At 43.8% G+C, this 15,354-nt stretch overlaps 1 protein-coding gene across 1 annotated transcript; it reads right to left on the minus strand.

Moving 5' to 3' along the window:
- Positions 1-668: 668 nt before the first annotated feature.
- Positions 669-14,418, minus strand: LOC145395018 (sialin-like). Its single transcript, XM_080268762.1, has 11 exons — positions 14,382-14,418; positions 13,192-13,353; positions 11,538-11,659; positions 10,893-11,048; positions 10,168-10,255; positions 9,702-9,858; positions 7,294-7,510; positions 6,879-7,011; positions 4,966-5,121; positions 2,187-2,272; positions 669-1,505 (listed from the first exon to the last, which is right to left on the minus strand). Exons 1-11 carry the CDS (start codon positions 14,416-14,418, stop codon positions 1,221-1,223), a joined length of 1,599 nt encoding a protein of 532 aa, XP_080124888.1. The 3' UTR covers positions 669-1,220.
- Positions 14,419-15,354: the final 936 nt, after the last annotated feature.

The following is a 15,354-nucleotide window of genomic DNA, read 5'->3' on the forward strand; positions in this document are numbered from 1 at the left end:
TATCGCTGTGCAGTGGATGCAGCATAACACTGTGACAAGCGGTTTCACGTTACTGAGGCAAGCCTGGCAGATTCACTCTGTTTCGGATACCATGGGGCCCCATTAGGGGCGCCATGCACCTGAAAATTGTATTAAAACGTGCTGTGAAAAATTAGTCAGTGCTATGTATTGAGCCCGGTTCATGCTACTGCTCCATTGCCAAGGCAATAATATGTACTTACTCCAGCATCTTGGCTTAAACACTTGCCCATGTTACTTTCTGGCTGCACACCACCAGTGCCACTGCCACATGGGTCCCAGTATTACTGTTAGTTACCATCAATGCGTGAAAAAAAAATAATAATAAGCTTCCACATGCAAGCATGGCCAAACCCTTCAAGTATATAAAAAATTAATAAATAAAAGTACAGAAAACAACGTTCATCTCGATGACCACGACTTTATCTCCATATTGGGCCAAATACATGGGACAGAGGAAGATGTTTTTGAAATTTCATTCCTCCGTACACACACACATCTTTAAGTGAATAACACTTCATCCATCCTAAAATATATAATGCTACGTCATGCATATATAAAGATTTATAAATAGAAACTGTTATCACTATTATGTATCTAAAACATGAGAAATTATACTAAAACTCACTAAATATATAATTACAACAGTTTAAAATTTGGTGGTTTAAGTATAGTCTGTCCACTTTAAATGTACTTCTCCTCCTTAAATACAAACCCCTTACACTAGCTTCCGTTACTATGCAATTTATTTGCCACAGGTAAGTAGTGCTTTAGGGCCACGGTGCGGCGTTCGGTGGCGTGCTCATCTTGCGATCCATGTGCCCGGGGTCCATGGTTCAAGCCCAGCATGTAGTGGGCATTTAAGTAGGTGCTGCTGGTATGCCTTTCCACTTTCTTGCATACGTTCACACCCTTTTGGTTTTATCGATGACATATACAGACTCTTGACACAAACACGGCCAATACAACACATCAGTTTTCATACTCTTCCTACAGACACCCCTTCCCCAGTCGTCCTTGGTCAGCATGGGGAAAGGTTACTTCTGGCTATCACCCTCCCTCTGAGAAGGTTCGGTCCTGCAGTGATTATGGACTGATACAGAAGTAATGGTTTATTATTACGGTTATTTGTAATACGACAGAAATTATACACTTTTTAGAAATAAGTATTGGTCATGTCTCTTCAGGTGGCTACCAGGGCCTCACATACCACACCGCCCATCCTGTGTGCTGCCGTTCTTTTCTGGCTGACTTGGGACGATGATGGTGGTGTTGGTGGTGGTGTTGTGCTTGTCGGTGGTGGTGGTGACTGTATTGTGTTTGGGGGTGCCTGTGGTGCCTGTCGCGGTGGAGAGGTTCGTGGGTTCCTGGGTGTCGTAGTTCCACGGCTGGACAGAGCCCGAGAGGAAGGCGAGGTAGAAGAGCTCCGGCAAGACGTACATGGGAACGCACACCCAAAACACCTTCCTCCACTGGCCCAGGGTTTGCTGCACACACACACACACACACACACACACACACACACACACACACACACACACACACACACACACACACACACACACACACACACACACACACACACACACACACACACACACACACACACACACACACACACACACACACACACACACACACACACACACACACACAGAATAAAAAAAGAATTAATTACATGATTACACTGCTGCGTCCTTATTACTCATTTCAATCACCATGGTCTTTGTAGTACCTGTGTAACATAAGACTTGTCACATGCCCATGCTGAAGGTTTTGACGAAGAAAGGATGGGCGCTGGGAATGATTTAAACCATCCCTCATGTCTTTAATACTTCACTGTTAGAGATGAACAAAAGGTGTACAGTCGATTAAAAAAATAAGTAAAATATCGGTGCATACTTGGTCCAAAACAATCTGACACCACGGATGATGGCTTATCGGAAAATGGTTGATGGTTTTTGTCCACGCTGGTAAATCTGCCTTCAAAAATTTGTGATACATTGCTTGTCTCAAGCATCTTCCAACTGGTATTATTATTACATGAATACTGAAATGATACTAGATTGGTCTTCTTGGGACGTGCAGACTATATCGATCATTTTGGATATATACTTTTTTGATCGACTGTACCTGTCTGTCATCACCCATGTTGTGCGGAGACCTACCTGGCCATCCGTCATGATGCCCGTCACCACCGGCACAATGAAGGAGACAACGCTGGCGCACATGTTGCCCACACCGAAGAGTGTTCCTGTGGGAGGCACTGACAGTTACTCTCTACTCCGGTGTACTATCTCGGTGGAGATTTAGGCACACCTGCAGCATCTCGACCATCAGAGTCACTGCCACATGTAGGTACCATGATAGTCAACACGGCCGGAGCTAAATTTTCCCTCCCAATAGTCATCTCCAACCTTTGAACCTAGGGTAAATCCACATATTTCGCTCACCTCAAAGTTTTCATTTTTAACGGAAGTAGTGAAATTAAAATTTGGTCGGCAACCACATACCAAGGATCAACCCTGTGGACTTCGTCACCTTAACGTGACAACGAGTTGAAGTATAATAAGCGTAGATTGTTTTGCAGCAAAAAATAGCAATATCGGAGACCAGAGGGTGTCTGAGACCCAAGAGAAGCAGACAGGCAGAGCAGGCGACCGTAAGTGTTCCCTGGCACATCCAAGACTGACAATAACAAGAAAGCCGCCATACATCTCGACGTCGCGTCGCTGTCAATGAAAATGTGAGCGACCCACAACGTCCCCATGGGTGCCACGGCTAATAGGGTCATTCCAAATCAAATCACCCAGAGGGTCCCAGGTCACCCTCTCAGATTCTGCTGAAAAAATTCTCAGGTGCTCCTATAGCAAACTTATGGTGAAATCCCAAATATTAGGTCTGTATCTCTAATAGTTTTGAAACTACAGCCCTTTGAAATTTTAATTAATTTTATGCATTGTGCTACACGAGCCATTTGGTCCAACTCCCGACATTCATAGCTCCTTTGATATGGCATGTACGCCATTGAAACTTTGTGGCTAGAGCTAACTTTTTCAGTAAAATTAAAAAATGAAACCAGATCAGGTGTATCTTATGAACTTTTCTTCTGCAAGTTAGTTTCCATTGACCTGAACAAAATTCACACTCTCTTCCCGAAATCTGTGCAAAATCAATAACTTTTGAGTATTGCCATGTCCAGTTAAGTGTGTTTTTGCAACATATGCCATGCAAGTCATTGTCTTATTTATGATAAATGATGTCACGATGTTCTTCAAAATGATAAACTATAGAATTAAGGTATTACCAAAAATTTGTAACATTGTAATATTGAAACCTATTTGGTGAAATGCTGACCTGTCACTGTTAAAGTATTGACGACTGTCACTGTGAATCTGAATGCTATTTACAGTGATTGTTTATGTCCTGAAAAGAAAAAGTTCTTGCTGTGATAATTTGTCCATTACTGGTGACAATGCTTTGATATGTTTTTGACAGTCAAAATAATTGCCTAACTTAAAAAAAAATGTTTATTTTCACTATTTTGAATTAATTTATGAAGGGGTAGTATGTTCCTTTTACTGAAATAAGACTATGCAGCAATTCTGAAGCTGTGAACTATGTAATATTTGTTTTGGTTGAATTTGTACAAGAGCATGACAGCTCATTCTTTAAAAAATCATAACTCCAGTAGGAAACTCGGCAACAACACCAAATTTTTGTCAGATCATCTTCAGATATATAAGAATACAAGATAAAAATGTGAAAATGATAGTTAACTGCCCACATGGTCAAATGAGGATATGAAAATGGGCAATTTTGAGGAAATATGAAAACACTGCATATTTCAAGACAATATTCTGACACTCCTATAACAGTAATGAATATGGTTACTGTATACACTTGACTAATATGTCATAACTGACAGGAAAAAATCTCTGAGTGCTTTATCTAGCATACTGTTTGAGTGAGAAGCTCTCAAAGAGGGTGTCATTTTGAATTTTTGGTCACTTTCAGAGCCTTACAGAAGGAAAAGTACATAAGATACACCTGATCTGGTTCCATTTTTTAATTCTACTGAAAAAGTTAGCTCTAGCCACAGTGTTTCAATGCCGTACATGCCATATCAAAGGAGCTATGAATGTCGGGAGTAGGACCAAATGGCTCGTATAGCACAATGCATAAAATTAATTAAAATTTCAAAGGGCGGTAGTTTCAAAACTATTAGAGATACAGACCTAATATTTGGGATTTCACCATAAGTTTGCTATAGGAGCACCTGAGAATTTTTTCGGCAGAATCTGAAGGGGTGACCTGGGAAATTTTTCTCAATCTGGGTGATTTGATATGGACTGACCCAATAGCTTAATTGGCTACAGTCATTTCCGTCCTGTTCATGTAACTATTTTGTTAACATCAGGATCTTCCTATTCCCAGAACATATATGTTCATATCTATTGATAAATTCCAAGCAGAGCTTCCTTGAGTCTCGTCTGGTGGCTGAGAGGCCATAGTCTACTGTCAAGTTGGCTGATGTGGACCTCTGTAACTACTACTACGACTACTACTACAACTACAACTACTACGACTACTACTATTACTATCAGCAGCAGCAGTTGCAACCTCAGGCTCTTATGAAACATGAATCCAGTAGATAACAGGTTGAAGTTGCCCTTCTGTAGTCTACCATTCTCCTTTCGAGGGACAGGGAGAGTTAAGAAGCCTTTGTATAACCGGGTAGTGCAGTAGCTAAGTTATATCAGTGCCACCACGTGAAGGCATCCCTCTCCAGCACCAGGACTATATGTAAATAAGCAAGGCATTACCTGACTGGTACTGCGAAGACCATTATAAACAACACACTTCACTCCAACATCGTGGTTTGTTACAGGACACCACTTTATGGATACAAGGGTACGTAAGGGACGACATCTACACAAGACTCACCACTGAAGTTTGGTGAAACGTCTGTGTGGTTGACGATGATGCTGCTGGTGACGGCCCCGTTGAAGAAGAGGGCGAGGCAGAGGATGGCGATGGTGGCCTGCCAGTCACACCCAACCTGCACCAACGCCACCACCAACGCGGCCGGCACCAACATGGCTGCAACACCAACACCACAGATTACGTCATGTGCTACACGTGTAAACACCAGGATTATTACAGGTATACAATATATTTACATGTCTTGCAAGTCTCACGGATTGATATCATAATGTAACAGTAGGCCTAACAATTAAGTGACCAGTAGTAAAGAGAATGGTTCATCTAAAATAAATAAATAAAAAACCACAATCAATGATGGCCTTCACCAGGATCACAGGCGCTCAATACAGTTTTCTCGGCTATTGTTCCAGGATCAGACCCATGACCATCATTTACCTGGCCCTGGAAACCAGTACTTTGTGAGTTAGAGAAAAAGCTGTTAGTGGTTCTGGCACCATTACCAGACAGACCACCACGCACTGACGCCCATTCTTCTCACTATAAAACATTTTCTCAATCACAGCCATCACTGATCACTGTACTCGTCACTAATATAAATTGTTGCCACAGCAGCATCCCATTCCTAAAGATGTCTTGGATGTGTCATGCCAGCAGCATCATCTACGATGAATCCAGTTTACCTGACTGTTAAAGCTCCTCTCCCACCAAATGCTGTCCATGTGAAATCTAACCTCAATAATGTTCTGCCTGGAAAGGGCTTTATGATAGTAGGATGCTGCCGCTGAGTGACAAACACAACACCTGTATCTGCAACCACTATCACATCCACAGCCATGTAGCCAGCCAGCATTCTGAATAAACTGTGTTGCAAAAGGTGGAAAATGTTATCTCTGTGTGCCCCATTATCACTTACCATTATTCATAAAACTGTTGCAGCAAGAGTTGATGCATCACTTGAACTTGTCATCTCACTGGTTCCCGTGACGTCACACAGGTAACAGGTTTTTGCATGCACGTTGCTCAGTGGTATACTTATTTTCATTTATGGTGGATGGCTGAGGAAAAAGTTGCTGATTCTTACCTGTCACGATAAAGATAAATAACCATATAACTTCTGTAACTAATCTTTAATACTGCTGATCTGTAGTGAATTTTAATCTGGATGCTTATGGTCAGCAAACTCATACACTTAAATTCTCCAGATCACTCATATGCATTCTGAAATGGACGAAAAACCACACACAACACTATTAACTTTTGTTGTTTATGTGCCTCGTACACTTTTACAACAATAAAAATTTCAATCAATCAATTACTCCTATCAAATGTTTTGATCTTGCCTTACTGTACCTGAATGCAACACTTCAAATGCCCTTGACTTTTAAGCTGCCACATCAGTGCTGCCATGTAGCCGCCTGATGGACACAGATTTTATTGTGTTACTGTCACTGTGCACTTCTGCCAACACTTCTGGAATGCCAATAGAGGGGCCACAATATCTCATACAGTTTATCTACCAGCCAGTCATTTCGGGAACTTGTTAATACTTCCTCATTTTATATCCCGTTTATATATATATATATATATATATATATATATATATATATATATATATATATATATATATATACTAAAATTCCCATTCTGTTTATCTGTTTGTTTGTACTCTGTAATTAGACGAAACGGTGCATTACAGCTCAACAATTTTTTAATCAACGTATCAAAAATGCGCTAATTTAAAGAACGCATAAAAAAACGGGTGCAGTCGGCCTCCGGTTACCAAAAATGTTGTTAATTAACACACTTCCATATCTTACGCGATAAACGTGGCGGGGCATTTCCGTGGAGCTTCTACACACACACACACACACACACACACACACACACACACACACACAATGCATACTGCTCACCAATGACACTGAAGGCCCTGCGTGTGTTGGCGACGGACAGGAGGCCCCGCGCGCTGACCCAAGTGGCCACGGATGACGTCACCAGTGCCCCAACATACCGACAGATGAACGGCAGGGCGGACAAGGCGCCGTTCTGGCCAATACAAAGTGTGGAGAGGGATTACGATAAAGAATGACGATGGAAAAAATATTATCATCATTCCAACCTAGCCCCCCCACACACCCTATATATGGAGGATTATAATTTATGGGTAGCACTGTATCTTGCCTATTCCCAGGTATGAAAGGTAGCAGAAAAATAATCTCCTCTCTCCAGGTATTAAAGATAACACAGACTTCCGCCCAAGTTTACATGACAGTGGGAATATATAACAGTTCCAAAAAGTAAGTACGGAAATGGGTGTTTATTTCCAACCGCTTTGATGGAGAATCCCAAGATGTTCTTCATGAAAGTCGGGAGCAGAAAGTTCAGGAGTGAGATGCCCCAGGAGTTGCCCACGTCGCAGATGATGATGGCCCACACCGGCAGACTGGTGGCTATGTGTCGCCAGGGCACCTTTGTAGGGCCCTTCCTGCTGGTGCCGGAGGTCCTGATAGCGGACTCTATGTACTGAAGCTCCTCAGGGCTGATCCTGTGACACAGTCAATTGACCACTTGGAGTTTTGGTCTACATGGAAATTCTAAATATCGACATTCATAGTTTTAGTAATAACAGATATACTACGCTTTAACCAAACAAATAACGCGTGAAAATGTCTTTGACATAACATCAAGTATTTGTTGAACAATGTTATGCTTCGACTTTGCTGTAAGTAAGGAAAGTACAATATCGAAAACCGTCCATTAATTCGCAGTGTTCTAGTAATTGCTTACTATTTTTTCGTATATGCAGAAAACTCGAAGCATAACACTGTCAAGCAAGTACGCAATTTTAGGACAAAGTTATTTTCACACGATATTTATCTATTTCAGAAGCGTTGTTTTTTTTTTTTTTTTCTAGTAGTACGAAAATGATCAAGGTCAAGATATGCAACTTCTTTGTTGTCCAAACTCGTAAGTGGCCAATATAACCCTTTTAATCCGATGGCATAATAACTTGTTTTATCCTTCCTGTCTAGTGCTGAAGAGGGACGCCTTCATGTGGTGGCACTGATATAACTTGTGGGTGGAACTACCTGGTTATACAAACATCCCTTAACCCTCTCCCTATCCCCCGAGACGAGGAAGGTGGACTGCCGGAGGAGGGCAACTACAGCCTGCAGTTCACCGGGTTCACATTTCAGATGGACCTGGGGCTATCACTAATACAATCCGCTGACAATCTAAGTTAGGAAGGGTCTATAATAATGAAGGAAACAATAAAGGCTGTATATAATCCTGCAATTCGAAAGTTCTTCCCTAATCTGCATAAATTCGTCTGGAGATAGCAAGAGTAAACTGAAAGAAAGGCGTCAAGGGATTGCCGGGGTTAGTAATGAGATAAATGATGATAAATGAGGACTGAAAGGGTGGATATGTGATAAATGATGATAAATGACTGTTGACATGAAGCTCTTACATCGCCCATAAATGCAGAGGCCAAGGAGAGGTAGAATAATTTAATCTTTCCACATTAACTAAGCGTAAAATTGCCATCTCCCCAGTTCGAATGTTGAGCTGCAGCAAGAGATTAGCACTAAATATGCTACAAGTCACGAGGAAGTGCTACGGAGAGGATGCTGAGCTGTGGCATTGTCTTATTCTGCCACAGAGGTACAGGAAATAAGTTGCCAAAGGACGGAAATCTCTGCCTAGTTATAATGAATGTACTAAGAGTATTTAATAACAAGCGTTCATCATATCTCCTCTGGGGTGGAAAGGCACATGCACCAATGCCATCACTCGGACACAGTAATCTAACAACACAGCTGCAGGCCGCGAATCGAAGAAAACATTTCTACCTGGTGTTTAATGCCGGTAGGGGACGCCTTCACGGGATGGCACCGATATATGACTGGGCGGAGGAATTGTCTGATTATACAAACATCCGCCAATCCCATCCCTTTCCACCCAAAGGAGGCTAGTGGGAAGCAGACGAACGGGAACTTCACACTGCAGTCCACCGGGTTCACGTTTCAGATGAACCTGAGGCTATAACCACCATTACTTCCACTACTTCCTGGTGTTTACTGATTACCGTTACATATCGACAACTGATAAATAAAACAATGATGAAACTTTCAGTCTGAGGTGTCTATCCTTAGCTGAATAAAATCTACTAACGATAGTCCAACATAGACTAAGAGACGCCATCACATTAAAGGTTAACAGATAATAAAATTGAAACTGTAACACTGGAGAAACTGAGGCGAAATAAGGGAATAAAGTTAATTAAACTTGTCTTCAAAGAAAATCAACCATTACCGAGACTCTTAATTCCGTTTACTGATATATGTGTAGTTCCTTTTGCTGCTACACACTGCAATGGCGAAAATTGTTTTGCTTTTATTTATTTATTTATTTATTTGTAAATGGCGAGTGAATGGCAGCGTGGCCCATTCAAGTGGCCAAACTTTGGTAAGTATCTCATTCTGTCAAGTTCTTTCTGGTTCTCTGGATCCTGCCTCACTCCAGCTAAGGGAGGGAAGGGAGATCGGGTCGTTGTTGTTACTGTTGTTCTTGATGATAATTATGAAGATGATGATGATGATGATGATGATGATGATGAGGAGGAGGAGGAGGAGGAGGAGGAAGAGGAGGAGGAAGAGGAGGAGGAGGAGGAAGAGGAGGAGGTGGAGGATGGATGGATGGATGGACGAATGATAATGTAAACTGCAGATTACCTTGGGTGTTGGGCTGGTGTGCTGTGTATAATGAGTGCCCATACGATGCACCAGGCCAGGGAGAGGCTGCCAATGATGTAGAAGGCAGCAGGCCAGCCCAGGTTGTCAATGATGAGGCCACACAACGGCATGGTCATGGCCGTGCCCAGGGTGGAGGCTCAAGGGACAGGACAAAGAGGGGAGCGTTACCAGTGTGTTAATAAATTCTACCATACACGATTTGATTGACTAATTACATGAAAAAGAACACTGTACCTAACAACACAGGCCACTGTCATCTCCAACAGTAAGAGTAAAACCAGAACAAGGATAAAATATATACATAAATACATAACAGTATAAGTAATAAAACAAAAAGTCATCTCTAACAGCGTGCTCTTACAGCCGAGGATATCCTAATGTATGTGACACTCATATGTAACAAAATTAGAAGCAAGGTAGGATGAATGCAACACTTCCGGCTTACCAAAGTACACGATGGAAACAAAGCGAGAGCGCTCGAGGGGCGGGATCCACTGGGCAAGACAGGCATGCATGCTGGGCCACGCCACACCCTGCACACCCAGGACACTCGTGAATACCATCATTTTTACTTCACAGTTTACATTCAGTATTACATAAAGGACACTACAGTAATAAAAATGGAGTACGGAACTGTGTAGAAGCGATGCCACATGGTTGTTTTTTGTTGTTGTTTAATCCCGGTCTGTCTGGGCGACCAAACCCGCCGACCACAGGCAAGCAATTGCTTATGCAGGGCCGTCCTACGGGTACAGTACAGCACATACGTGTTGGAATCTGGCGCCCCCTTGTGACAGGCAGCGCCTCACCAGGGTCCTTTCAACTGTGAGGTGTAGGGAAAATATGGGGAGATCTGGTTGCTGAGTGGACACCACAGCTGCTTCACCCAGGGTGCAAAGCGTCACAGCGTATAGGTTTCTCATCAGTGCTTCTGCCACATAGTAAACCCGAGTAACTGACTCAACAGTGGTCCGACAGTGTATGTGCCTCAACAACTAGGAAAACACATAACACGTAAACCAAATATACGTTACTCCTTACTGGTTATTATAGGATTTATTATTATAATTTGTAAGTGGAAATGGTGGGGTACAGATCGGCTTATTGGGTATTACAAAATCTTAATTACAAACTGTATGTGGAATAAGGAGGGAAAGATCAGCTACTAACCTGACAGAGGCCCTGCAGCACCCTGAGTGTGATAAGGGCCCCATAATGGAGTCTGGCGGCCGCCGGAGACAGCAGGTTGCTCACGCCCCCCGCCAGGATGCACCCACCAAACACCCACTTCACACCATACACCTCCGCCAGCCGACCACCCACCACCTGCAACACACACACACACACACACACACACACACACACACACACACACACACACACACACACACACACACACACATACACAGGGGGTTACACGATGAAGATTACAGTATATATTACACACAGAAGTTAGCCGACACTTCTTTGTTGGCTGTGTTGCATGAATCATTTACGTGTGATAATAATGAGAAGTAAACATGAAAAGAGTGTGATAATGATGAACACTTTCTGTCGTTTTGGGAGGAATGAGAAATATGGAAGACAGGGCACAATACTGGCAGATGACTGTCGGCGAACTTTTGTTCCTGGCTGTCTATGATATTATTATGATATTATTATAATGAAGAGAATGTATGGCTGATTATCCATTTACAGTCACTGATCCACATGACCGGGTGTATATCCATGAAAAATACTATACGTACACTATTTCTAAATTATCACAGTTTGGTAAGTGAGAAACAAGAGGACCTGAGATGGACCAGACCTGACCTGCGTGAGAAGGTATCCGTAGCTGAAGCTGCCCAACACCAGGCCCTGGATGGTCTCACTCCAATCGAACTCTCCCTGCTGCACCACCACCGCCACACCCAGCACAGGGACAGAGGGTTGATAGTGTCACTGGATGGGGACAGGTAGTGTTGGCAATGTCCTTACAAATCTACAGTTACTGATGATCTTATAGCTGAATTACGAGGGAAATCATATTCGCCCACACATTCATCAGCACCTGGGGCCTCATAATCACAGACTGGGTAGTCATGCTGATGTAGTTTTTTCTTTCCTTTTTTTTTTTTTTAATCAGAATTCCTTCATCTATCATTTTACAAAGTTATACCCAGTCCTACCGAGACACCTTGTATATTGATATCATCCAGTGCACCTGTACCGCCGGGTTGACCTTACCTGGTAAAATGATGGGGTGATACCAGATTGCATACTATCCTCGTCCTGGTTCGAGCCTGAGTGGCGAGAAGAGAGACAAGTGAGCGGGGGAGAAGGGAGAATAGGGAGCGGGGAGTGCAAGAGTGAGAGGGTAGCAGAAAGCGAGCAGGGGAGAGGGACAAGCTGAGGAAAGAGGTGAGTAGGAGTGAGGGGTGAACAAGAGAGGAAAAAGAATCCCCAGCTACACTAGACCACGTTCAGGGCATTGCGTTTCTCAGTGCCATAAGCAGTAGTCACAAACGGAATGCCCAGAATGTAGCCCAAAGGAACAGCGTACTTCTATTCCAGCTATTACCCCAACCTACACGATGGGACCATTTACGTCTGGGCCTGTCCGATTCTAAACTCAGTGCCACTAGATCCTAACATTGCAATTCACGGGCACTGATTAACATGTATTTCGGAAAGTAATATTGCTGGTGGGAAATATTTTATGATTTTGGCAAAGAGAAAGCCTGCACAAAGACAGCTGAATCAACAGGAAATACCAATAGGAAAGTCAGTTTTACTGCAATATCCGAACCCATGTGACCTAACAGGCGTCTAGTTTGTCTTAACGGGAGTACATGTGGCTTAACAGGCAATCATGCGTGTCTCAGCAGATGCGTACGTGTCTTGGCCGGTATACACATGTCTTAGTAGATGGACCTGCTTGGCTTAACGGCGCTACATAATTGGCTGTGTATTTGTACCTTGGCAGGTGTATCCTGGTGGCAGAGTTGGTGTATCCTGGTGGCATAGCAGGTGTGTCTCTAACTTAACAGACGATGACTGTTAAGATTAGCAAGAATTCTAGATAGATCTAGCAGGTGCACTTGATCTACTTTACAAGCATACCAGATTCTGTGTGTCCCAGCCATTACATTCGTGTGGAATGGGAAGTACCAATCTTTATATCCTAGTGTATACTCTTTTGTTCTGGAATAACTGGTATTGTTGCAGAAGGCCTAGATGCTCGTGCAGACCTAGGTTACCCTACCTGTGAAAGTAACAGTGGCACCAGGCCTAGATGATACAGGAATAAGCTAAGCTACCTGTAAGTTACGTTGTGGATGTAATCCAAGTCTAGGCTGCCTGTAATGTTGTGACAGTATTGTAGGCCTGCGAGGTGTAAGCCTAACTTGTGCCTCCTGTAATGTTGTGAGAGTAGACCTGGGAGGTGTAGGTTTAGCCTAGGCTGCCTGGGTGGTGTAGACCTAGCCTAGACTACCTGTAGTATTGTAGCAATAGGCTCGGGAGGAGGCGGATGTGTTGCGTCCAACCATGGCAACGATGATGACGGACAAATTGAGTCGCACCATGAACAGGTTGATGAACCCCAGCCACGCCATGGCGCCCAGAGCCACCCGGGCTGGCATCCAGCCTGTAAGGTCATATTACGTTAGGATTATTATCATCCACACCACACTCAATACCCACACTGCACATGAACCAATACGAGAATATTCACACACACACACACACACACACACACACACACACACCATAAACCCCAGTCACTCCATGACACCCAGGGCTACCCGAGCCGGCATCCAGCCTGTTGAGAGTATATATAATTAGCAGCGGTCCCTAGTACACCGGCTCTTACATCCACACCACACCACACCATAAACCCCAGTCACTCCATGGCACCCAGGGTTATCCAAGCCGGTACCTAGCCGGGTGATAGTATACCTTATTTTTATACTATAGTATTACAACAGCCACAACCAAATCCTCACCACATTATGAAGCCCAACCAAGCCACTGCGTCCAGTGCCACCCGAGCCGGTGCCCAGCCTCTGTTGGTGTTATCATAGTAGTGTACCCACACATACAACTAAAGCACATCTATACCCACACCCACACCAGGCCACAGCACCCAGTGCCACCCAATCTGGCACCCAGCCTGTGTGGGTACGGTATAGTTATTATATTCACCCCCAAACCCAATCCACAACCGCACCAAACTATGCATCACAACCACAACTACAACCACATCCACACCCACACCCGCACCACATCATCCACCATACACAACCACCCACATCAACACCCACCCGCCCAAATAACACAATCCACCACACACACCCACACCACAACCCCCCACCCCCCGACACACAACCTGCTAATGGATAAGGTAACAGATGCAGAGGATAACAACATACAAACTACATTATTAAATAACATGGAGGCTTAAATTAATTACATATTAATAATTTTCAAAATATATCGTAAATAGAGACATTAAACACCATTATCACCTGTTCTTGTGAGTGAGGGAGAGTGGTGGTGGGGTATAAGGGTGGGGGTGTGGGTAGCGATGAAGGTGGAGGTATGGATGAAGTGAGGGTGGAGGTGTGTGTGTGAGAGTGGAGGTGAGGGGGGGGGTAAGGGCGAAGTTAAACTTACCCATTGTTCTAACCAGGAATCTGTTAAGGGCATCCATCACGGGGGTGGGGGGAGGGGTGACGGGGCCGCACCTCCTCCAACACCAGCAATCAACAGTCCAACCCTCACCTCAGCCTGGGGGAGCAGAAGAGTCAGAGTCGTACCCTATAACTGGGGAATACGTAACATCCCTTGTTTGGTGATTTGTTTTGGATAGTACAAGTCAATACGCTGTTTTTGTCCTGCACAGTGCAACTCAGTATTCTCTTGCATATTACTGATGCAAAGAAGCGAATATTAAGGTGTTTATGTTGATGTTGTTGAGTAACCCAGATCCGTCTGGCCGTGCAGACCCAGCAACAGCAGGCAAACAAACGCCCTTACAGAGACGTTCCGTGCACTGAACCGATGCTTCCTTGCGGTAGACAGCCCCTCACCACAGCCAGACACAGTGGACAGGGTGGAGGTTTGGCTCCCGGAAGGACGCAGACTTTGCGTCTCTCTACCGTGTTAACAAGGCTCTACATCGCCCCGTTATTTATTTATATGGTCACCACCCAGCGTTGTAAATGATTCCCTGGGTTACAGGAAACCACTAAGCTTGTCAGTCAGTTTAAGTCACCTGAAGTGGAAAAAATAATAACAAAAAGTGACAGGAAGGATGGAAGAAGTAGGAATAGACGAGGACAGACACAGAAAATGATTAACAAAGGTGAAGGAAGACAGAGGCAGCACTACATCACGTGGGTGGGTGATGGTCGACACCACCTACCACCAGGTGTCAAAAGCATTATAAATCGCTAAGGAGAAGGTGTTGCGATCCCTCCAGTGCTACACAGAATACAACCCCCCCCCTATTTTTGTTGATATACGAGACGCTTGGGGAGCATTCTTAACTCTCGCCCCAATAATAACGTATTTTACCTTCTATACTTGCCACTAAGATGATTTCATTGGGCTTAAGGAAGATTTCTTGTAGTGAAGGGGTTGAAGG

The sequence above is a fragment of the Coenobita brevimanus genome, chromosome 29, assembly GCF_032717465.1.
Source record: "Coenobita brevimanus isolate Jiangsu-jjx chromosome 29, ASM3271746v2, whole genome shotgun sequence".
Lineage (NCBI taxonomy): Eukaryota > Metazoa > Arthropoda > Malacostraca > Decapoda > Coenobitidae > Coenobita > Coenobita brevimanus.

Excerpts from the sequence above, each read along its gene's own strand:
- LOC145395018 (XM_080268762.1), bottom strand. The coding sequence starts at position 14,418 with ATGGATGCCCTTAACAGATTCCTGGTTAGAACAATGG. Across the intron at positions 11,660-13,191 it reads CAATACTACAGGTAGTCTAG|ATCAACCCTCTGTCCCTGTG; the intron begins GCTAGGTCTACA and ends TCCAGTGACACT. Across the intron at positions 11,049-11,537 it reads ACGGATACCTTCTCACGCAG|GTGGTGGGTGGTCGGCTGGC; the intron begins GTCAGGTCTGGT and ends TGTGTGTTGCAG.